The following is a 24,524-nucleotide window of genomic DNA, read 5'->3' as shown; positions in this document are numbered from 1 at the left end:
AGATGTACAAGAGAGCTCAAAGGTTAATACACACCAAACCTACTACAACTATTACCAGTCCAAGAAATAAGGATGAAAAACAACCTATTACTTGAATAAAATACCACAGACTGGCAAGATTAAGAAAATACAGTTAACTAATAAACCCACAGAGGAACAGGGCAAGGAGAAACCAAGGAAGGGTTATAAATCAAAGGTTCAGATAGAAAATGAACGAAATGGGTAGGTGGACATCCTTCATCCTCCTAGCTTAAAATAAATGAATAAGTGAATACATTTAAAATCAGGTGATACAATACAATTTGAAAAAGAACATAATGTTCCGTACCAGAATACACCAAATTCAAAATGATGTCGGAGGCCAGTGCATACCCAAGAAACTACGAATGCCCTAAGAGGGCCTCAGGAAAAAAACTGGACTAATAATAAAGTGAATTACCTCACATGCAAGACGTCCCATACCGTCCATAATAACCTTGCCTAACGCTGGGCATCTCAAGATTAAATAAAATATATCCGCCGAGACATGGATATACGATGACAATTGGCAAACGGTATGACAAGGAAAATTACCAGAATCAGTCTCGAAGACCCAACTGACCAGACTGACAACAACCTAACCCTCCCCACTGCCAAGGTGCATATCAGATAATCCCATACTTATCTGAGAAATACATCTTGTACAGCGATATTAATTGATGTGACAATAACCCAACACAAGGCTGGCTACATGCCAGAGCATGAACTCAGAACAGGGGAATAACTAGACAGGTACAGAAAACTTTCCCCAGAATCAGAACATTAAAAGAAGAAAATTTAGAACACAAGAAGCAATACTAACTACAACCCAACAGAATCATGTAAGTAAGGATCCTCCAGAAGGTACATAATAAGATGTTAGACAATGGAGATAGTGAGAATGAAGTACAATTTAGTATGGGTAATAAATTCAAGGCACCAGAGTTACTCAGGAAAAACAGATGTATGGCTAGCTGAATTAATTTTCTAAACCAGACAGAGACATCACTAAATTCAATACTGATTGAGGCTAGGGCTTACACCCATTACTATCCATCACAATACCAGTAAGACATAACCAAATAAATGTTTGAAACAATATTAGTGTAACAACCCAAGTTAAATCAGAGACAGGTAACTGAGGAAAGCAAGACCAAGTTTTTCCACAAGAACAAAACCATGAAATAGGTAGCAAGAATTATTTCAAGTCACTACAAGATTACACACACACATATGCACACAATCAACCAGGTCCTTTACCAATATGACACAAGTGGTAATTAAAAATATATGTAACTCACCATAGTGTCTTATGCATCATCCACATAATTCCAATAACCACAAATAACAAACAGTAACATCAAAAACATGTACCAGACCAAAGGATTAAGCATCCACAGTACATTCCCCTAATAGGCCTAAATCAAGATTTCCAAACATATGGATGTAGAAGATAAGGGTACATTAAAAACACACACATACAACTCAAGATGTAACATGTAGGACATTGACAATGGGGGTATCTGGCATAACACATAATGTTTCAAGGACAATATTTAAGAGGAAATAATTTGAAATTTACCAAAACAGAATAAGCAGAGATCATATAGCTGAAATAAATGACATTGTAAGTAAATTAGTTAAGGCATCTCCTCCTAAATTCAGGCAGCTGCTAAAGAAACATAATATGAGTTTAGTCCTAGATAATGAAAACACTAAAATATACATCAATAAGACGCATATCTCCAAGATGTTCACCTAACTGCATAGATGACACTACACATCAAGCAGGGTAAATAAAGGCAAATTATGGTTTAGATCCACATAGTGTTTCAGTGAGAAAATTACCTAAAATGGTAGTTAAGAGAACAACCACGTCATAATCAAATTACATACTCAATACCATAAATAAATTCAAAATAAAGGCTACAAACTTATTTGTTGTTGCTGCAGGAGGACAGGAAGAATAAAAAAAATTAAATAGCAAACCGTTTATATAAATTGACATCCATCAAACCAACTCCAGCGTTATCAAATCAAAAGAGTAGGTCCAACAGATAATATCCACTCTCCATGCAAATATTTATGATAGGGAAAAGCCCGAAACACAACATGAAAATAAGAAAACTATAGGATTAGTAGAATGCACCAACAAGTTTAACAAATAACCCTCATCTATCATCATATTAATCCGACCAAACAAGAGGCAACCACGCATATCTGCTAACACTGTAGCGTTGGGACAACTAATACATTAATAAAATTGAACAGCAGTGGACGTCAAACATGAATACACAACAAAACAAGGTGATGTGGAAAGAGCTCCCATAACTTACCCAAAATCCGTAAGATCGTTGCGTGATTGCCAACTTGTTGGTCAAACTGCATAATGATAACTCAGAAATAAATAATCACAAGGCTTTAATAAGGGAAATATAAATACAAGAATTATAGAGATACACAGAATCAATCTTGCGAACCCCCACTTGATGTACCCAAATGGCCATTGGTAGCGATTTATTCATTATTATTAATATAAACACCCGAAGAAGATTATATGAAGGAATGAAGTTTTTTTAAACAATACCAAGAATGGTTAGTATGGCTAAAACCAAAATTAAGTTACGATATTTAAAATGCAATAGGTACTTAATTAATTGAATTCATTTACCGAAGATATTTAAATTAGATCAGTCTTTGCCCTAGGTTACAAACCAAAACCAGGAATGTAACAAGATTATCAGTAGAATCATCATCATCATCATCATCCTAAACCATCTCCAGTTTCCCAGGTGTGGTATATGAGCCTCCTCCATCTCATCCTGTCCTTGTACCATTCTTCCTCCACCAACTTGTCCCAATCATGACCTCTCAGCAGTACATCGCTCTTAACTAAATCTATCCATTTCCTTCGTGGCCTTCCCACGGGTCGTCTTTCTTCTACCTTTCTGTCAAATTCCTTCCTTGCAGTTCTGTTTACTGGCATGCTCTTCATGTGACCAAACCACTTCAGTCTTGATATATGAATCTTATTGAGGAGAGAATCATCTATTCCTACTTCTTCTCTAATTTTCTCATTCCTAATCTTGTCTTTCCTGGTTTTCTGGATCATAGTGCGTAGGAATTTCATTTCAGCTGCCTGAAGTTTGGAATTATCTCTATTGGTCAGTGTTGTGGTTTTGAGACTATATGTAAGAATTGGTGTATAATAGGACTTGCACAATGTCATTTTTGTTTTCATGGGTATTTGCTCATCCTACAGCAGGTGTCTTACCTGGTGGTAAAATTGTGTTGCCTTATTGATTCGATTGTTCACCTCATGTTTTGCTAGGTTGTCATTTGATATAACGCTATCCAAGTATTTGAAAACTGGAACGCTGTCCAGTTGAGTTTCATTTAACATGACTATTGGTTCTGCTCCTTCCCCATACACTTTCATCACCACCGTTTTGGTCTTGCTGATGTTTAAACCATATTTCTTAAACTCCTCATTCCAGCTTTGTATTCTCTCTCCCAATTCCTCTTCTGAGTCACTCCAGATCGCAACATCATCTGCAAATGTGAAGGCTTTGATATCTCCATGTTCTTTCCTTTTAATAGATTTCATTACTACATCCATTACAATAATAAATAGAAGTGGTGACAATGAGCTGCCCTGCTGCACACCTCTCTTTGTTTCAAACCAGTCCGACAAACAAACAAATAAATAAATAAATAAATAAATTTAAATTATACACAATTACTAGGAAGCCTTGAACTGAAACGAAGTAAGGTTACACTTAATTAAAGATTAAAAACACCACGTCGAAAGAAAATAAGTACCGAATATTAAATTGGTATCAGATACATACTTTGCATGGACCCAAAAGGGTCAATCTGGGGCAAAAGCCCCTATATATAAATAATATCCTACATGATACGTTTGTAAAGTGGACCGTCTCAAACCATCTAACTCTCAATGGCTGCCAATACTCGGCACGGCCCCACACAGGTGTGCACAGCGAGTCAAATACTCGCCTCAAGGCTACGTATCAGAAGGGAAGAAGAAAACAGTTCAGATTAGAAGGCTAGGGACACACACTAGAATGGAAAGCAAGGCAAGAAATAAAAATTAATAATAATAATAGATAGGTTACAACATAATAATAATAATAATAATAATAATAAGAAGAAGAAGAATGTTTTTTGAAGGAATATCATGTATAAAATATTGTTACATTCTCATGGATACAGCAAAAATATACTTAAAATGAAATGACGTATGGCTTTTAGTGCCAGGAGATCCCAGGAGGGGTTCGGCTCGCCGGGTGCAGGTCTTTTAATTTGACGGCCGTAGGTGACCTGAGCGTTGTGATGAGGATGAAATGATGATGAAGGCAACACGTACACCCAGCCAATTTATAGCCTATACTGAACCATTAAAGCCAAAAATAGTTTTTATGATCATTGTCTGCCTACAAATCAATAGTAGCAGCTAGAACTCCTTTTTTTCTGCCATTTTTAATATTTCTGGCATTATTTCCTCCTTAATCACAGAAGATTGGGCCTTACAAGCACATGATAGTGTTGTAAGGTCACTTAAAAGCTCAACAGCATCAACATTACCATACTTTGCTCAAAAAATCAAAGCTTTATGAATTAATTTAGTTCTTTTTATGGGTTGAACTATGTTATTGTTTTCTGTACATTACGCACAGTTTGCCAACGTTTCAAATACATTGCAGTATTATTTGTCAAGGCAACTGAAATATTTCATTTTTTCTTTCCTGCTACTACATATTCTCATGATTTAATCTTTTTTCCAGCATATAATTTTGACATTGTGTCTGGTCGGTGCTATAGTTTTCTTCATCGTCGCCATAAGACCTATCTGTGTCGGTGCGACGTAAAGCCCCTAGCAAAAAAAAAAAGTTTTCTTCTACTACGAGAGGACCATTCAACCAGCACCAATCACTCCCCTATATTTCGAGCACTCATTATGTACGTTACTTTGTTATTCATCAGAAACATTCTGAAGCTCTCGAGAAAATCACGATCTGCCTTCTCAGCAGATTCGTGGAGGAAGTATAATATGTTGTCTTCACTCTGTTGCGGGTCACTGGTTAAAACGCATTGAATGCTGCTAAAGGAGGCTTTAGGTGGCCAAGCTGTAAGCCAAACAAGAACAGTGTGGATTTTTTTATATAATTGAAACCATTTTCTACTCTTTCGACTTAGTTAATTTGTAATTGTGAAATACTTCAGCCTGTTAAAATTAATTCAGTGTTACATAAATTTAGAAAATATCTGTAAAAGAAAACATTTATTACCAAATTATACCTGAAAAAGATACCATAAATTAAAAGTAGAGTGACATGTTTCATTCTTGAAAGAACATCATCAGATTCTATATCAAATTACACTTCTTATTTTTTTTAAATATATTATGAATTGATGAATGAAGAAATGCAAAAAGAAAATCTATTTAAATTCTGTTTATACCCTTCTAATACCTCATTAAGTTAACGTCAAACTTTCAAGTATTACAAGAGTATAAACAGAATAAAGTTTCCTTTTTTTAGTTTCTAAATAATATTCATCAGTTTAATTTTTTAATTAATGGTATCTTTTTCAAGTATTCTCTAAATTTGTTATACTGAATTGGTTTCAACAAGACTGAAAATCCTCACATTTAAAAATGTTTTAAGCATTTCAAAGAAGGTTGTATTTAAAAATACTTTTTTGATATTCGAAGAATTGTGCACAAGGAGTTTGTTTTGCCGCATCAGACTGGCGATGGGATGTTTTACGAACAGGTTTTGAGACAGCTGAGGGTGAAGACGTGAGACACAAGCTGCCTAAAATGTAGAACAACAGGGACAGGTTACTGCATCATTGAAATGTGCCTGCACACACCTTGCTCATTGGGAGGGACTTCCTTACAAGAAACCATATGACCCTGCTTTTGCAGCTACCCCCGCCTCCCCTTCCTGCTTGTGGATAGCTATCATGTCTATAATCTTGGCTTGGGCTGGGACCACTTTTATCTCTTGTACCAAGAAGGTGTCAGGCTTCAGAATGTAAGTTAGTTCATGTTTTTATGAGCAAATTCTCAGAAATTCTGGGTGCCACCTTGTAGTGAAATTACCATTGAAACTCTGATTGAAAGGCAATGGTGTAGGCGTTGATTAAGTATTCAAACTCTTCAAGCTTTTTCAATCTTGAAATTACCACCATTTCAGCCCAGTGTGGCCTTAGGTTTGTCAGTTGGGTTGCTACACCTTTCCAGGACTCTGGCAGGTAGTGCATCGTTAAGATGCCAATGCAAGCCTACATTTTAGGACAACTCGGTGACAGAGATCTAGGAGATGTACCTCCATTTGTATAAATGCCTGCCTTTGGCTTTTATATTAAAAATTTATTTTTCAGAAGGAAACCATAATTAAATTTCATTTATTGCAAATTGAAGCCATATACAAGTGTAGGGGCATAAGGCACAGCAACTATTCTTTCTCACATTTTCATGGTGCTACCATACAATGGTCATATGTTCTGGAAAGCATGACACTCATAGTACATGGGCCCAGCACGGGATGGCATTGTATTGGGCAGGTATCACATACAGGGTGATGGGACAGCAGTAGTGAGTCAGGCTCCGAGCAGAATGGATGTGACAAGGCAAGAACAGAGTGGGAGGTACTGGAACATCTGCCATGCTATACTGGTCTTGTCTCTGTGCAGTTTTGATCTCATCCTCAAAGTGAAACAATCATTGCGTGGGAGACGGTTTGGGACACAAGAGGACATTGACATCGCTGTGAAACATGAGATCACAAAATTCACGCCTGGTGAGGCAACTGGTATTAAACATCTCCTGCACCATTGGCAACGAGCTGCGGATAATCTAGGGGACTACTTTGAGGGTTTACATTAAAGGTTACTGTACTCTCTGAGAATTAATATTATGTAACACAAGGATTACCTGGCTAACAGTTTCGTGGCTTTGTATCCTACAACTGGTATAACTACTCGGCATTTTTCATTCATTCCCCTGCACCTTATGCTCCTCACTCCCATCTGTATATTTCTATTTGTCTGGTAGATCTTGCATCCATGCATCCATGCCAAAAAAAAATAGTTGCAATGACTTATGCCTGAACCTTTGTATATTCGCAAACTGCCATCTTCACAGAGTAATATTAAGGTAGTATTATGGTCAGCATTGGAAGATGCTTGGTGGATAGCTTTCCATGTTCATAATCTAGGCTTTGACAGGGGCTACTTGTATGTCTTGTATCAAGAAGGTATCAGGCTTCAGTATTTGTGTTTTTATGAGCAAATTCTCAGAAATTCTGGGTAGCACACCGTAGTGATTTTACCATTTGAATTTTTTTGGCTGATTTATAATTTGTAGGAACTTCAAAGTTATCTGAAATAATAAATTTACAGAAAGTATTTTCTGGTGAAAATGCTTTCAATTAATTTATTTTAATGTTTTATGATTGTATGCTTTTGTAGATGGGAATGAAACTTTCCGAGTGTGTGTTATACGAGGTACTCCTGAATCAGCTCAGCTAGCAGAATCATTGATCCACGAATTTATTTCGAATCAGCCTTTAATCGAAACTTCTGAGATGTTGGTACCACAGGTATTTATGAAATGATTTTCACTCCCAGTTGAAAATAATCTGAAAATTAAAAACCTCTTTAAGATATGGTTGTGCTGCTTAAAACTTGTACCAATAATTTATCCGATTCTATAATATTTGCCTCTTGCATGCAGAGATCTTAATTTTCGTGCTTGACATTGTTTCTCCTTTCTGTTGCTTCCCCTGTTCCACTAACCTGTCCTTCCTACCTTTGATATTTATCTGCACATTTCTTTGTTCCCTTTCCATTATTCAGTGTCCTTCAAAAAAATTGTAGCACTTGATATTTTAAAATTATCTAAGCTTAAGGTAGCAAAATTTATTTTTATTTTCAAAATATCATTACAGAATAAAATAATCTCCATACCTATTCCAAAGACAACAATGCTAAAAACATTTTGATTTAAAAAGACATGTTTCCTTAATTAAAAGAAGCAGAATCTGACAGATTACAATGGGGAACAGAGTTTTTTTACTTAGATCTGAGACTTATTTTTTACTAATTTTTGGGTGGGGAATCCTTTTATGACATCAGTTTTTTCTATCACGTCAGGTTTTTACAATACTGTGTACCCTCTAAAATAATTCAAATTGTATACATAGAATGGAAAGTAAAGGAATAAAGTTCAATTCAAACAGCAATTTTTTTCACACAAAGGATATATTATAGTACGCGAACCTTTTCTTGAGCCCTGGTTCCCATTCAGCACTATGGAGCTCAGAGCTCAAGAAAAGGTTCGCGTACTATACTTCTATATATATAAAATCTTATACAATTCATTCCACTTCTGACAAAAATTTGCGCTTATAGCTTTTCCTGGAGTGTGAACTTCGTGGACAATCCCTCCTAATACTCCAGCAGTAGTCAGCCAGCATATGTTGATCCCATCTACCCTGATAGTATGCTTCCATAACCTTCAAATCTTGGTGGAATCGTTCCCCTTGTTCATCACTGGTAGCTCCAAGATTTTCGTGGAACGTATCTAGATGGCTATGCAGAAAATGCACATTGATGCTTATGTTGCATCCAAGCATTTTTGTATGAGCCCAAGAGTCTGGATGTGTAATGCTCATGTATTTCCAATAAAGTTTGTGACAATGGCCTTGAATGATAACCAAGCCTTTCTTTCCAGTTCTGTCATTGTCCCATTGAAATGTGGATCTCTGACCAGCTGTCAAATCCGTCGACCATCAAACACACCGGACTTTATTTTTTCATTTGACAGGCAAGGAAATGCAGTAAAGAGATACTTGAAACGGTCTCCTTCAGTTTTCAAAGCTTTCACATACTGCTTAATGTTTTATGATTGTATGCTTTTGTAGATGGGAATGAAACTTTCCGAGTGTGTGTTATACGAGGTACTCCTGAATCAGCTCAGCTAGCAGAATCATTGATCCACGAATTTATTTCGAATCAGCCTTTAATCGAAACTTCTGAGATGTTGGTACCACAGGTATTTATGAAATGATTTTCACTCCCAGTTGAAAATAATCTGAAAATTAAAAACCTCTTTAAGATATGGTTGTGCTGCTTAAAACCAGTTTCAAGTGCAAGGGTGGGAATATAATATTTTTTTCTGTCAACAAGTGGCTCATGTAGGATGTTTAGATCACCTGGTCTGAGGGCAGATCATAAAAATCACTTTGTGATCTGACAGACGAAACTTGAAATGATAGAAAAACCAAACGTAGTTTCAAAATCAGCATACCTGTCGCAGGGAGATAAGCGGTAGTGAAAATGCTTGACGTGTTACAAGAAAACTGATTACAGATTCAAAATCAGGATGTCTGTTTTAATGAAAATCAGCATAAAAATTGAAGTCAACAGAAAATAAGTTTAAAATGTTCCCCAGTGTTATCTGATTGCCAAAATTATTGATTTAAAGGACAGTTTAGGAAATATACTGCAAACTTGTTGGGTGTTGATTATGTGATCAATTGCCACACCTGGCTGCATTTACTGCTGCAAGTCTTCTGGGTATGCTCCCACTCAAGCCCCAGATGTCCTCTTGTGGTATGTTCTCCCATAAACCTTTTGCACTGCCATCTTTAATTCAGCCAGATTGTTGAAATCGTGCCCACCGGGCGAGTTGGCTGTGAGCGTAGAGGCGCGCGGCTGTGAGCTTGCATCTGGGAGATAGTAGGTTCGAATCCCACTATTGGCAGCCCTGAAAATGGTTTTCCGTGGTTTCCCATTTTCACACCAGGCAAATGCTGGGGCTGTACCTTAAGGCCACGGCCGCTTCCTTCCAACTCCTAGGCCTTTCCTATCCCATCGTCGCCATAAGACCTATCTGTGTCGGTGCGACGTAAAGCCCCTAGCAAAAAAAAAAGAAATCGTGCCAATCGGTGGTGGTGCTGATTACTGTTTTAAGAAGAAGTACAACTGGGCAATCATCCTCTAAAACTCATCAATTATGTCCCACACATGCTCAGTAGGGTTGAGATCTGGACTCCTAGGTGGCCAGTCCAGAGTGGGAATGTTGATCTTCTGAAAAAACTCTGTGACACATTGACAGCATGGGATCTTGCATTATCGTGCATAAGCACAAAGATTTCATTGAAAAAGAGCGCAGATAGTATTATGTGATTAATGAAAATCACCTCTCTATGTACCTATCTACCATGAGGGAGCCGTTCTCAATGAGTACAAGATCAGTACAGTTACCTGAAGTTATACTACCCCACACCATAATAGAACTTCTTCCAAATGGTGTAATCTCAGTGAAGGTATGGGGGCAAAGCATTCTCTTGCTCTTCTCCACACCCTGTATCTTCTGTCAGGTGATCTCAGGTTGAATCTGGACTTGTTACTAAACAGTAAGTGTCCCCACTGATCCTCAGTCCAATGTTCATGCACCAAATTTGCCTTGTGGCACCTCCTGACCACGTTCTCACTCACAGCTACATCGTGAACATGCATCAGACTACTCTGAGCCTCAACCACTGTTAGATATTGGTTCCTCAACACTTGTAGCCTCAAAAAGTGATCTTGCAAGGTAAAAGTGCACCTAGGACAGTCTGAACCAGGTTTTCTGTGGTAGATATGTTGATTCTGAAAATGTTTACTGCCCAATGAATGCTTGTAGATTCAAAACCTTTGCTCCATAGCAGTAGCTACGGCCATCATTCACCAATGCTACCGATTTCACTGAGTCCATGGCACTTAGAGGCATGTTGATGAATTGTTTAAGACTCGGATACTGGTTGATCAGTGTCAGAGATACAAGAGCGACTACAATGGTAAAATAATGATTTTCATAATTAGTGCGAAATGGATAAGAAATGTGCGGGAGAAGTCACTGTTGCTTGCATTTAAAACCCTTCCACTAATCATTGATGATTCTCCTTCAGTAATGTTCATAGAACATTAGCCAGTCAGTAAATACTGGAAATGGTCTGGTAGTCGTATTCGATGTAGAATTTAACTGAGCTTTCTGCCAAAATATCAAGTATTATGCTTTGGGGGGAGGGCAGCAGTAGCATATATTACAGTACAACTTGTGAGTTACATACGAAAGGTAACAGACTTATGATTGGGCATTCCAATCCTTCAACCCCCACTATCCCCACTCCACTAGCGAGTGTAGCAGATTGGCCTAGCACAGGGCATGTGATATCAATTTTCACTGCTTATCTGGATGACGTGTACCATGTCAGTTGGACAGAAATGTTTTTATTTTCATTAAAAGAGGAGCTTGACATCCTGAAGTGGCTGAATTATGGAGAGTGTGCAGCTACAATAGGAAGAGGATGTGGAAAAACAAAAGCTACAATTGCAGATTGGAAAATGAATAGAGGTTCAATTGAAGGATTTTTTGGAACATTTTAATGCAATACGTCATATCTCAAAGGCTCCAGTTGTTTTCAAGTGGGGCAGTAAAGGTTGTCCTCATGGTTCCAAACACAGAGAAATAATGGTGTGCCGGGCTGAGTGGCTCAGACGGTTAAGGTGCTGGCCTTCTGACCCCAACTTGGCAGGTTCGATCCTGGCTCAGTCCGGTGGTATTTGAAGGTGCTCAAATACGACAGCCTTGTGTCGGTAGATTTACTGGCACATAAAAGAACTCCTGCGGGACTAAATTCCGGCACCTCGACGTCTCCGAAAAACCGTAAAAGAGTAGTTAGTGGGACGTAAAGCAAATAACATTATTATTTATTAAATAATGGTGTTACAATATTGACCATTAATTCAAGAAAATGCCCTTGAATGAAACTGAAAACATGGAGGCAATTCCAATTTTGTTGCCAGTGAAGTGTGAAGGAAAGATAGATCAGTGTTTGACCTGGTCTTTACATTAAGACATATGATGGAGAAAAGATGGGAGTTTGGAAAAGACGTAGTGATCACATTTATTGACATTGAGAAGGCTTATGACAGTGTGCCCAGACAGTTGGTATGGGACACATTAAGGAAAAAACAAGTTGACAGAGTGGAAGTGCAAATAATAAAAGCTATGTACAAAAATTGTGTTAGTAGTGTGAAGACTAGTATAGGAAAAACAAAATAGTTTAAAGTTGAAACTGGTCACCGACAGGGAAGTGTACTATCCCCCATACTATTCATCATAGTCATGGATGAAATTCATAAGAACATTAAACAGAGATTGGGAAGGCAGGTAACAAAAGCCACGTTGTTTGCAGATGATATAGTGATATAGGGTGAGCATGAAACGGAAGTGCAAAAACAAGTAGACGTATGGAATCAAGAGTTAGAAAAATTTGGGATGAAAGTAAGCACAGAGAAAAGTAAAACAATAGTGAATGCAAGAGGAAAGATAAAACTGAATAGTAAAATACTGGAAGTGGTTAAAAGTTTCAACAAGTACTTGGGAAGTGTGATCACAGAAGATGGAAAGATAACCGAGGAAATTGGGAAAAGAATACAGCAAGCAAACAGCTTCTACCAAAGTGTAAGGGGTATTTTGTGGAACTAAGATGTCCCAAAGAAATGTAAGAAAGTATTATACTCAACCTATTATGAACCCATACTAATCTATGCAGCTGGATCGTGGACTACAACAAAACGAGAGGAGAGTAGAATACAGGCAGCGGTGATGAAATTCCTCAGGGGTATGTATATTGGTTGACATCGACATAGTTTTAATCCCAAGATGCACGGCATTACTTAATACTCCAGTTTAAATAGGCATTATCTTAACTTAGCAATGGTTCACGCAATTTTTGACAATAATTTAATACATCAAGACAACTGTGATATATTATACTAGCATTAATCAAAAAACATCGGAATGAACAAAAACTATCACAAGTTTAAACATTAGAATACAAATACTGTGTACTTACCATATTACAAGAATAATGCAGCAACAACAAACCAGCACAAACTAGAGTTAAATGTGGACCCATTTTATCTTGTTTTTATCATTTCATCCACTTTTAAACGGCCTGTTATAGCGGGTCAAATTTTGTGTGTATATATTCGTTTTTAATAGACAATGTATGTTTCCAACAATATATGTGTAAATATGTAATAATTCCACGTATACCATTGTAAACTTTATTTGATGTTTACTAGACTCAGGCTACAATGAGATGACGCTTTACATAATAAGCAACTTTCTAGTCAATGAGAAAAGACCCATTATACTACTGTTATATTTACTTTTTCATGATTTGTCATATTGGATCAATGATATGAAGATATTAGTCCTTATGTGATGTTTTTGAAACCAATTTAATGTATAACAGCTGAGGATGACCCCATAGGGGTCGAAACCGGTACTGAATTTACTGCATCTTGTAAATAAACATTGTATTGATAAGGTGGAGGTTTCTATATTATTTTTATATTGTAGGCCTTCACATTTAGTTTTCTTCCGACTCTGAAATTCCACTCTTATCATAGTCAGTACGGTAAAACTGAATAAAACATAAATGATCGGAAATTTTGTTATGTAGTACTTTTTGATAGGACCAATAACATATGTATTTAAAAATATAATTTTAAGTGCCTTCTTCTAACTACAATTACATCCAGGGTGAATAAAATTGTTTATAGCTTAGACTGTAGTATCTTATTCCCCAACTCTATATACCGATTTTCATTAAATTCTGTTAACCTATTTTCTCGTGGCTCGGCGTTGATATGGACTTAACAACAAAAATACAAATTTCATAATATCTGTGTTATCACAGCTGGTACGATAAAAATGTGTAAGACTTAAATGTTCGGAAATTTAATTCTACAATTTTACTCAGCGTGAATAAAATGTTTATAGCTGAGCAATGTACAGACAAAACTCTTATTTTATATAGAGAGATTTTTTTATTGTTTTAAAGCACTACTAGATACTAAAGTCCTGTGTATTTCTCAACAGAGAGCTTGTGGAAGGATCATTGGAAGAAATGGTGAGAATATCCGGAGTATTGCCAGAGCTTCTAGTGCCAAAATCACAGTAGAAAGTTCCTCTGCCAGCAAGGATGCCTGTGAGTTTTAGAATACTTCACTTTTATTTTTCCAATTAATTTCTCTTCTCTTCTCTTCTTCTCTTCTCTTCTCTTCAGACTAATTTAGTTTATTTTTATTTTATCTTGTTAACCTTTCGACGAGTGTGCATGGCATATGCCGTGCAATAATGACAGCCACATCCAAGGAGGTTATTTGACCAGTAAACAACCTCTGGGGAGTAAGAAATTTAAAAAAAATTACAGTAAAATTATTTATTCCAACTTTGAGAGACATGAAAACACATTTTGGATTGAGAAAACTGTCATTTCAAAACTTTTTTATGTATGATACTGTTCAAAGCAAGGATGTATGCAGAGAGCGCGACTTCAAAAGTAGAACACTCGTAGCTTATTTCTTTTCTCTCCTGTCGTGATCGGGTAGTGTGTTTGCATTGCCTGAGAAGTTTACAATTCTTTGATTCACTTTGTGGGAGTTTCCTCATAAAACGGCGACCTTCGAGGTATAAGGCATTTTGTGTCCCACTTCCAATCGGGCATGCAACATTCCTTCTGTTGTTTTTATCAGTAAAGTGTTTCTCAAGTGGTTATCGAAAATGTATTTACAGTTATATTTACAAAAGCCAAGAATATTTACAGCTACCAAGAACTGTCCACATCAGCCTCAATCGTAACACTAGGCTAATGGCGCGCCAAACTCTTACACTGTAGTGAGTGTACGCATTCTCGTCAGAGACCACCACCATGCAGAACTAGGATTTGTACGACAGAATTCGTACAGCGACACTATTCGAATAATGGAAAAAGTTCCAAAAAATGCTGCCAGATGTCATATTACATCAGTAAGCACTTAAGTTCTCATTACTAGCCTAAAACCGCAAATGCCCTGCTCCCTCGTGTGGGATCAAACGGCAAATGCCGTGCTCACTCTATTGACTGTCCTTTGGTGCACTCATCAACAGGTTGTCAGTTTATTTCTAGGTTTTATCCATTAAATTGTTCAAAGTTCTGTCTGTTAAAAAAAAGAAGAACTAATTGGAGGTAAATCAAAAAGGATTTGAATTTTCAGATTTTCAAACTTCTATTTGCAACCCTGAGTTATTATGAGAGAAACTTAATAACTCAAAATTTGTAAATAGTAATACATACTGCTTCATTAGAGACTGTTATGCCTTTAAGAATTCAATCTTCAAGCATCTGTGAATGAACTAGGCACCTCCACAATCCTGTGTTTGAAACTTGCTCTGCAGCCTCGTTTAATTCTATGCCTCTTATTAATAAATCATTAAAAACTGAGTCCAGTCATCGCCACCTTGGTCTCCCACTACCTCTCTTAATCTGCATAGCTAAGTCTATTATTTTCCTACGTAACCTATCCTCCTCTATTTCAGTCGTTTGCTGACATCTTCAGGTTTTAAGCCAACATTACACATGTTAGCCTAGATGTTATTGATCCACTGTTTTAATGGTCTTCCTCGTTGTTGTATTCCACCTCGGTCTAATTGTGGAGAGCTGTTTTTACAGTTGTGTAGTCCTGCTTTCCCATTATGTGACCGCATCTGCGGAGACAAGCTTCCCTTACTTCTTCTACAATTGGAGCAACATCAAACGTTTACGTCTGCATTTCTCACGTGGTCACAACGATTTGGTCCAAGAGTCCATGGAGCATCTCCATGGTATGAAGAACCTGGTCATGTTTTTTGTCATTAGGCAACATTCTGCCTCAAAAATCGTTGCTGGGCGTATCACGGTGCTGTAAATGTTTGTTTATAGGTGGTAAGGCTTTTTAAATTTTTTCGTAGTGGACTCCACTAACTCGTCTCCACTTGAGTCAAGCTGCGTATACCCTCGCCCAGGTATCAGAAGTGGCATCGTAGTGAGAGGTGATAATGGAGCTTAGGCATGGTCTTCTGCAGGTTATGATTGTTAATTCTGATGGTACCACTGGTTTGGGGGCCACATTCTAGGTATTCAGTCTTCTGGATGTTAAGGCGCAGTCCATTCTAAGCCAGTCTGTTCGTCCAAGTTTGCGCCTGGTATTGGAATTCAAGATGTGTTTCTTGGGCAAGTACCACACCATCTAGATTGAAAAGGGTCCAGGGGTGCAGTTTCTGTATATCAGCCATTGCCATATCCATGCAGAGGATGAAAATTGTGGTGATAGAGCAGAGCCCTGATGTACACACGCAGTGATATCAAATGGCGGAGAGATTTCAGCTGGACTCCAGACTACACTAGTGGTGATATTGTGATACAGAAGTTTTACCCAACTTACATTGACTTCTGGAACTCCATGACAGCAAAAACTGTGCCATATAAGGTCATGTGGGACTCAGGTCTAGGAGTGCCATGTGTACACTCTTCTGCTTCTCTCTATGTTTTTCCATCAATAGACGGGTAGTATGGATTGATTAAAATGGTAATGCAGCTCTTAACGAATCCACACCTGCTGTCCAGAACTCACGAATATCTTCACTGTATGGCAGAGGAGTTGAATTAGGCGGTAAGTCAAGCAGTCGCTCACATCTCCTTTACCCTTCCAAATTGGAACTGTTGTGCTAGTTGTCCATGTACAAGGAAGTTTGTTCTTGGAGATTATCAGGTTGAAGAGTGTAGCAAGGTATTCTTAACCCAATCGCATCATTTGACGACCCTAGCTCGTCATAGTAATTCGTGGCATATGAATCAAATGACGAGTTCTGCTCGCGGCGATGCACAGCTGTACATCAATCCATGTAGTTCAGTCACTAACCCACAGACGCCACTTGTATGCATTCTGAGCTGAAGTTTACACATGTGGCTTCGGTTTTTTCTCTTTCACCAGGTTCTCACACACTTCCGGAACAAGAGATAAGAGAATCATTTTTCATATAATTTCGCTCTTGTCAGTTGCCATCATGGCGTCAAGCAGATGTGCTGGTGTTGATGAAGAAGGAATACGGAAGCTAATAGATAGTGTTTTAGAGAGTGATATTGAAGGCAGTGATATTTGTGACGACGAAATAGACCCTGAAGTACTTAGTTCGAGTACTAGCGATGCGTATAATAGTTCTGATGACACGGAAAGTGATGCAAATAACAACGGTGTGCCGAGTCTTTTGAAACGAGCTCGTACCTCGGCACAGACTAACTTGACTGACTGGAACTGGACAAAAAGTGACAATAAACCTGTTATACATAAGTTTAGTGAATACAGTGGTGTTAGTGAAAACTTATTGAAAAAGTTTGAAACGCAGCCACTATCTGAACTCTCGGTTTTTTGTGAATACATGAACCCTTTGTTTGACAAAATATCTGTCGAGACAAATTCATATGCAGCAAAACAGTTGAGCAATCCTGACAGAAAAAAGTTGTAAGACCATGACAGATGGTTTGAGACTACACTCGACGAAATTAGGGCATATTTTGCGTTAGTTATACTAATGTCACAAGTGCAAAAGTCAAGAATACAGTTATACTGGAGTAAAAACAGGTGTATAAACACTCCTGTTTTTCGTGAAACCATGAGCAGGGGAAGATTTATTATAATTTCACGATTTTTACATTTTGTTGACGATGAACAAGTTGATAGTAGTGACAAACTAAGAAAGATTAGGCCTATAATACAACATTTCTGCTCCAAATTTTCAGAATTATATTTGCCTTCACAAGACATTGCTCTAGATGAAAGTCTAATGAAATTCAGAGGCCGCCTTTCATATGTCCAGTGTAATAGGTCTAAACGTTCTAGGTTTGGAATAAAAATTTACAAAATTTGTGAATCAAGTTCTGGCTACTGTCTGTCTTTCAAAATTTATGTAGGTGACGATGTAATGGATCCAAGTCTGCCAGCAAGTACAAACGTTGTGCTCAACTTGTGTGAACCCTTGTTAGGCCGAGGACATACATTGTTTTTAGATAACTGGTATTCTTCCCCAGATTTATTCAAAAGGCTACACGACAAGCAGATGAATGTAATTGGAACTGTTAGACAGAACCGAAAAGACATGCCTTGCAATATCAGTAAGACAAAACTAAAACGTGGAGCGTATGAGACGTGGGCTGCCAACAGTATCTTGTGTGTGAAGTGGAAAGATAACAAGGATGTTTGCTTTCTCAGCACTAAACCCAAATCAGCTGACATGACAGGGACAGGCAAACTCAGACGAAAGAGAGGACAAACCCCGAGGGAAGAAGTGATAAAGCCCAAGTGTGGCCTTGAATATCAGAAGGGGGTGGGTGGTGTTGACCTTCAGGATCAGGTTACAGCTCTGTTCCCTGTCATGCGACGCACAGTGAAAGGGTACAGGAAAATATTCTTTTACCTCCTAGATATGTGTATTTTCAATTCCTTCACTGTGTATCACAAGATCGCTGCTAACAGAAAAACGAGCTACACGGACTTCCGAACTAGCATAGCACAGCAGCTACTAGAGACTGTTCAGTTGCCGGAGTACTCGGTTCGAGGTCGACCTTCAGCGAGCACCACCCCAACCAGATTACAAGCTAAATCATGGGCCCACTTTCCCATGCGTATTCCCCCTACAGAGAAGAAATCAAAAGTCACAAGAAGGTGTGTTGTGTGCTACAGCCGGGGTAAAAGAAGCGAAAGTTGCTGGCAGTGCAAAAAGTGTGGTGTAGCTCTTCACTTAGAAGAATGTTTTGAGGTGTACCACACCCAGCAGACGTACTAAAATAGCGGCATCGGTAAGTTCATTACTTCGTTATCATGCATGCAAATTTTCAGAAAGGAATATATACTGGTTGGTTTTGTATGATTTTCTAAATAATAGTGTGATGACGACGGCCGTAGAGCAGCATTTAAATGTGATTTCTTAGTGAACTCCTATGGTATTTAAATGTGGGGCGAATGGGTTAAGCAGGTTTTCCAAACATTTTCAACTTTTTGATAGCAGTCATTACTTCCTCAGCTGTAGTTATGGGCACATGTCCAAATGTGAGAGCAGGACTTGCAATTGGTGAATGTGTAAATTCTTTGTTGCTGATACTGTAAAATACCAGTATAACCAAATTTTGTGAACCTCAGAAATTAATTTGTTATAGTGAAATTTTGTTATACCGAAATAAGTCAGTTCTTAAGAACTCGCCTATTGATAAACCTGTTGAAGAATCTACGTTATTTCAACATGAATTTACACATAAACATCTTAATACTGTATTTATTAAATGAGAGGAAAATTAGGATACATACGTTTACATGAAATTTACAGCATCTCAAATTTTACCCTGTACTGGTACATTATCTCCATGACTTTATTTTTTGAAAAAATCTGTGATTTTCTTCTGAAGACTCCCAGACACAAACGAATATTCAAAGTAGTTAGCAACCTCTGCACTTGGAATTTAACACAGATTCTGGCACATCACTTTGTGACAGAAGAAAATCCTGAAGACTACATGCCATGTTTGTTGCCTGCACAAGAGTCAAACTCTATTGAACACTTTGAGGCACATCTTCCTCTTCCACCTCATCATTACACGGATTCCTATCACTTATAATATCTGCCACAATCTCTTCTTCAGTGATTTCCTTTTCCACTAACACATCACAGTCCACGTTGGCATAAGCAGTAAGATTTACACTTGTTGGCACATCCAACTTTTCACACAAATGCTTCCAGTTCTCTTCTGTTTCTGCATCCAACTCTTCACTTTCTGTGATGTTTTCTTCTCCATAACCCACTCCAGCTTTTCTAAAGCAGTTCCTGATTACCTATTCTTTTAGTGATCTCATGCAGCACTGAACATCTGCATTGCTTCCAATAAGTTGACATTAATGTCTCCCTCTGAAATGAAATGGCATATGGCTTTTAGTTCCGGGAGTGTCCAAGGACATGTTCGGCTCGCCAGGTGCAGGTCTATTGATTTGACTCCTGCGCATCGTGGTGAGGATGAAATGATGATGAAGACAGCGCATACACCCAGCCCCTGTGCCAGCGAAATTAACCAATCATGGTTAAAATTCCCGACCCTGCCGGAAATCCAACCCGGGATCCTTGTGACCAAAGACCAGCATGCTAACCATTTAGCCATGGAGTCTGACAATGTCTCCCTCTGAGGCAATGTTACATAGCATACGCCGGATCCCGAGCTCGGTAATGCCGCTTCACCATGTGAATCATCCCGATCCAGTGGCTGCAGAACTGAGGTAGTATTTGAGGCAAAAATAAAACTTTCATATGCTCCAAATGGCGATGTACACAATTGTCTAAGATGAGAAGAAGTCTCCTCTTTTTGGCCTTCATCCGATGTTCCAGGCACAACAACCACTCTTCGAAAATCACTGATGTCATCCATGCCCTGTTGTGCCTATATTCACAGGGCAAATGTTGTACTCCCTTGAAGCACCTTGGCTTCCCAAACTTCCCAGTTATGAGAGGCTTCAGTTTATCCGTCGCTATGGAGTTGGTGTACGAAAGAGCCGTTATCTGTTCTTTTGAGCTTTTGCCCCCGAAACACTTATTTCCCTTGAATTCAAGGACATTGTTTGGCATTAATTTGCAGAATAATGCAGTCTGGTCTGCATTATAAATATCTGCCGGCGAATATTCTGTCAAGGCAGCTGAAGGATTTACAGCGGAGCAAATTTGCCAGAGATTGACTGCCTAGTTCGATGATCAAACACAACGCGTGTTTGACTGGCATAAAAAGTTCAAGGAAGGGCGAGAACGTGTGGAAAATCAGCAACACGATCACCGTCCTCAGACTAGCATTACAGACGAAAATATTTGTTCGATTAAAGACATTATTGCTGATTGATATTTTGCATGAACGATGCACAATCAATGCTGCTTACTGCTGTGATTTGTTGAACAAGGCGAGGGTTGCATATCGCCGCAAAAGACTAAACCAACCAATTCGACAGGTCATCCTCCTCCACGACAATGCACGGCCCCATACTGCAGCTCTGTCTCCAAACTACAGGAAATGCAATGGACTACACTTGATCATCCTCCTTACAGCCCACACTTATCACCCTACGATTTCCAATTTGTTCAGACCGCTCTAAGAGGGCAACGATTTGAAGATGACGAGAGTGTGGAAGACTTCATTTTTTATGATGAGAGCACCATAAACCTGCCCATACGCTGGGACAAATGCATTTTCAAAGCAGGAATCTGTGTAGAAAAATAAATTGTAATTGCCCTGTGTTTTTCAATAAATGAATTTAAATCATCATCATTATTAATGCCCCACTCCAATCGCCCGGGTGTGGTTAAAAGCCTCCTCCACTCCTTTCAGTCCTTCCACTTTTCCTGCTTCATTACTTCCGCCACATCCAATCCAGCTTCTCTAATGCCTTCCAAATCTGATCCATCCATCTTCTTCTCGGTCTTCCAACTGGTCTCTTTCCCTTAATTTCTCTTTCCTATTCCCTTCTTGCTACCCATTCCTTTCCCATTCTTTTTACATGTCCGAACCATCTCAGTCTTGCTTTCTGTATCTTCTCTACCAGCTATTCTATATTTAGCTCTTCTCTGATTTTAATATTTTGAATTCTATCTCTTGTCTTTTTAAGCTATGTTCTCAAAAATTTGATTCTACTGCTTGGATCTTACTATCTTGTCTCTTATTAGTTACCAGTGCTAGTCCGTATGTTACAATTGGTATGAAATACTGTTTATATAATGTTAATTTCATTCTCTTGGGTACTTTGTTATCCCATAAAAGCTTTCTGACTGGATGATAAAATGTTGTACCTTTACCTAGTCTGTTATTAATTTCAGGATTGATTTCATTACTTCCATTAATAGTGTTAACCAGATATGTAAACTGTTCTACATTCTCTAACCATTCTCATCCATCAATATAATAAACAATAATGGCGACAGTGCACTTCCTTGCTTGAGACTTTTTTTTGTATAAAATGTTTCAGTCACCACTCCCCACTTGTACACTGCTTTTACTCTCATGGTACAAATTTTTATGATGATTTCCTTGTTCCTTTCCAGATGTTTTTCCATTATCGTTCGCACTGTAAATATCAAGTCTGTTGTTGATCTATTCAGTCTAAAGCCATATTGTTCTCCCTCTAGCTGTGTTTCTATTATATCCCTCAGTCATTTGCCTATGACTTTCTCCATTATTTTTAGCCCATGTGATAATAGGGTTATACCTCTATAATTTTCATATTTCTTCCTATTTCTTTTCTTGAACAGTAGTACAATGCTTCCTTGTTGCCAGTCTTCAGGTATCCTTTCATCTTTCCATATGGCATTGAGGGCTCTGTATAGCCACAGTAGTCCAATCCGTTCTGCTGCCTTTTTCTCCATCTAAATAAGAATTAAAATCCTATTTATATTTGATCCCCCCCCCTCGTTGAATACAGTCTTTTCTACTCATTACACTGAAAACGTCAAAATGGGCCGCAGTGGTGCTTAGTCACCTATGGCACTGAGCCACTTATTTCAGTATTCAGTATCGGTGAAGGTCAGCATCAAGACGTTTCACTAAGTGTTCAAGGTCTTCTTTTTCTCGTTAATTACTTGCTGGACTTCATCATCCCACCACCAGGTCTGTTTGTCAATGTATTTTCACCCAGGTATTGGTTTTCCCAGTGTTACTGATGCTGCCTGATGTATTTGTTTCACAGTATCTTTCCATGTATCTTCTACTGATTGGTCAGACTTCACCAAGAAGTTGGGATATTTGTGAGATAACAATTCTACAAACCAGTGGCACAAGAAGATGGAAGGAAACTCCATGGTGGAATGACAGAACGAGAACTGCTGTCCTGAACAAGAACATGTTCAGAAAATATTTCAAGAACCGGACTGATCATAATAAGGAACTATACAGGGTTGCTAAAAAACAAGCAAACAAAGTTGTTACAGAAGAACAAGAGAAGTGGTTGAACAAGTGGAGTGATGAATTGAAAGAGGATGTTAATGGTAATAAGAAAATGTTATATGGGATGATGAAAAATAGAAAAAGAGATAAAGAACACTCCAAATACCTAAGAGATGATAATGAAAATCTGATCACTGAAGATGAGAAGATCAGAGAGACTTGGAGGACTTACTTTGATGAATTACTAAATGTGAATTGCATGCAGCCTACACAAAAAGACAGTACTGGTACTACCTCCTGCCAGTCTGCCTCTGACAACAGGTTAGAATTAACATGGAATGATGTAGAATATGCCTGGAAATACATCAAAACTGGAAAATCAGCAGGGGCTGATGAAATTAATGGAGAAATGATCAAGGCAATGGGCATTTCTGGAAAACATTGGATCTACAGACTCTTTCATAAGATCTGGAAAGAAGGGGACATACAAGTCGATTGGAAAACAGGCATCATAATTCCAATCTTCAAGAAAGGAGACAGAAAGAAGTGTTCCAACTATAGAGGCATCACTTTAACATCTCAAGTTGGTAAACTTTATGAAAGAATTATAGAGCGTAAAATCAGACCCCTTATTGAAGAGAACCTCTTCGAGGAACAGTATGGATTCAGGAAGGGGAGATCAACAACTGATTTAATCTTTACAGTCGGTCAGTTAATGGAAAAATACTATGAACACAACCAAGATTTGTGGTTAGCCTTTCTGGATATCAAGAAAGCATTTGATATAGTGAATAGAGAGAAGGTGTGGGAAGCACTGAAGAAAATTGGAATACAGGATGACGTGATACACCGGATCAAGAATTTGTATGAAGATACCCGAGGTAAAGTCAAAATACCTGTAGGAATGACTGAAACCTTTGATATAAAATCTGGGTTAAGACAGGGTGGTGTTCTGTCACCTCTTCTTTTCATCACTGTGATGAACGAGATTCAGAGAAAAGTTCACCAAACCATTGGAGGTAAGAAAATGAAAGTTATATTGTTCACAGATGATATATGCTTGTGGGGAGACTCTAAAGAAGATCTTCAAGGACAAATAAACTCCTGGGCAGAATCTGCTAAAGAATATGGACTCATCTTCAGCCAAGAGAAAAGTGAGGTTATGGTCATGAAGAGATACGGGCAACCAATGGGACACATTGAAATGGAGGGGAAACAGCTACAGATGAACCATCAATTCAAATATCTTGGAAGTGTTATCTCTGATACTGGTTCTATAGATAAGGAAATTTCCCACAGAATTCAGGCAGGTAGCAACTTTTACAAAATAGTTAAAGACATAATATGGAACAAGAAAATACCAGCAAAATGTAAGAGAGTCATATATGAAACTTATTACGTACCAATCCTGACCTATGATTGCGGAACATGGACCATGAGAAACAAAGATATTAGTAGAATCCAGGCAGCAGAAATGAAATTTGTCTCTAGCATGATCGGCAAAACACGGAGGGACAGAGTCCGTAATGAGGAAATCCGCAAGCAGGCTCAAGTTGTAAGACTGCAGGACAAAATAACTGTGCAGCGACTGAGATGGTATGGACATATGCGACGCATGGGTGATAACAGATTACCAAAAAATGTACGATCTAAAACTTG

The 24,524-nt window shown here is 38.2% G+C and overlaps 1 protein-coding gene across 2 annotated transcripts in view; it reads left to right on the top strand.

Moving 5' to 3' along the window:
- LOC136857596 (tudor and KH domain-containing protein homolog) overlaps positions 1–24,524 on the top strand; it is a 224,287-nt gene that overhangs the window by 26,384 nt on the left and 173,379 nt on the right. Inside the window, exons 4-5 of one of the 2 annotated variants that reach the window (XM_068225246.1) lie at positions 7,516–7,646; positions 13,988–14,096. In XM_068225246.1, the coding sequence (XP_068081347.1) occupies positions 7,516–7,646; positions 13,988–14,096 (240 nt within the window). Of the gene's footprint in view, positions 1–7,515; positions 7,647–8,975; positions 9,101–13,987; positions 14,097–24,524 lie in introns of those variants that run through there. The other variant, XM_068225247.1, reaches the window with a different exon arrangement.

This window comes from Anabrus simplex, chromosome 1, assembly GCF_040414725.1.
Source record: "Anabrus simplex isolate iqAnaSimp1 chromosome 1, ASM4041472v1, whole genome shotgun sequence".
In the NCBI taxonomy this organism is placed as follows: Eukaryota; Metazoa; Arthropoda; class Insecta; order Orthoptera; family Tettigoniidae; genus Anabrus; species Anabrus simplex.
Note: the sequence above shows the minus strand (reverse complement) of the source record. Positions and strands in the feature narration are given on the sequence as shown.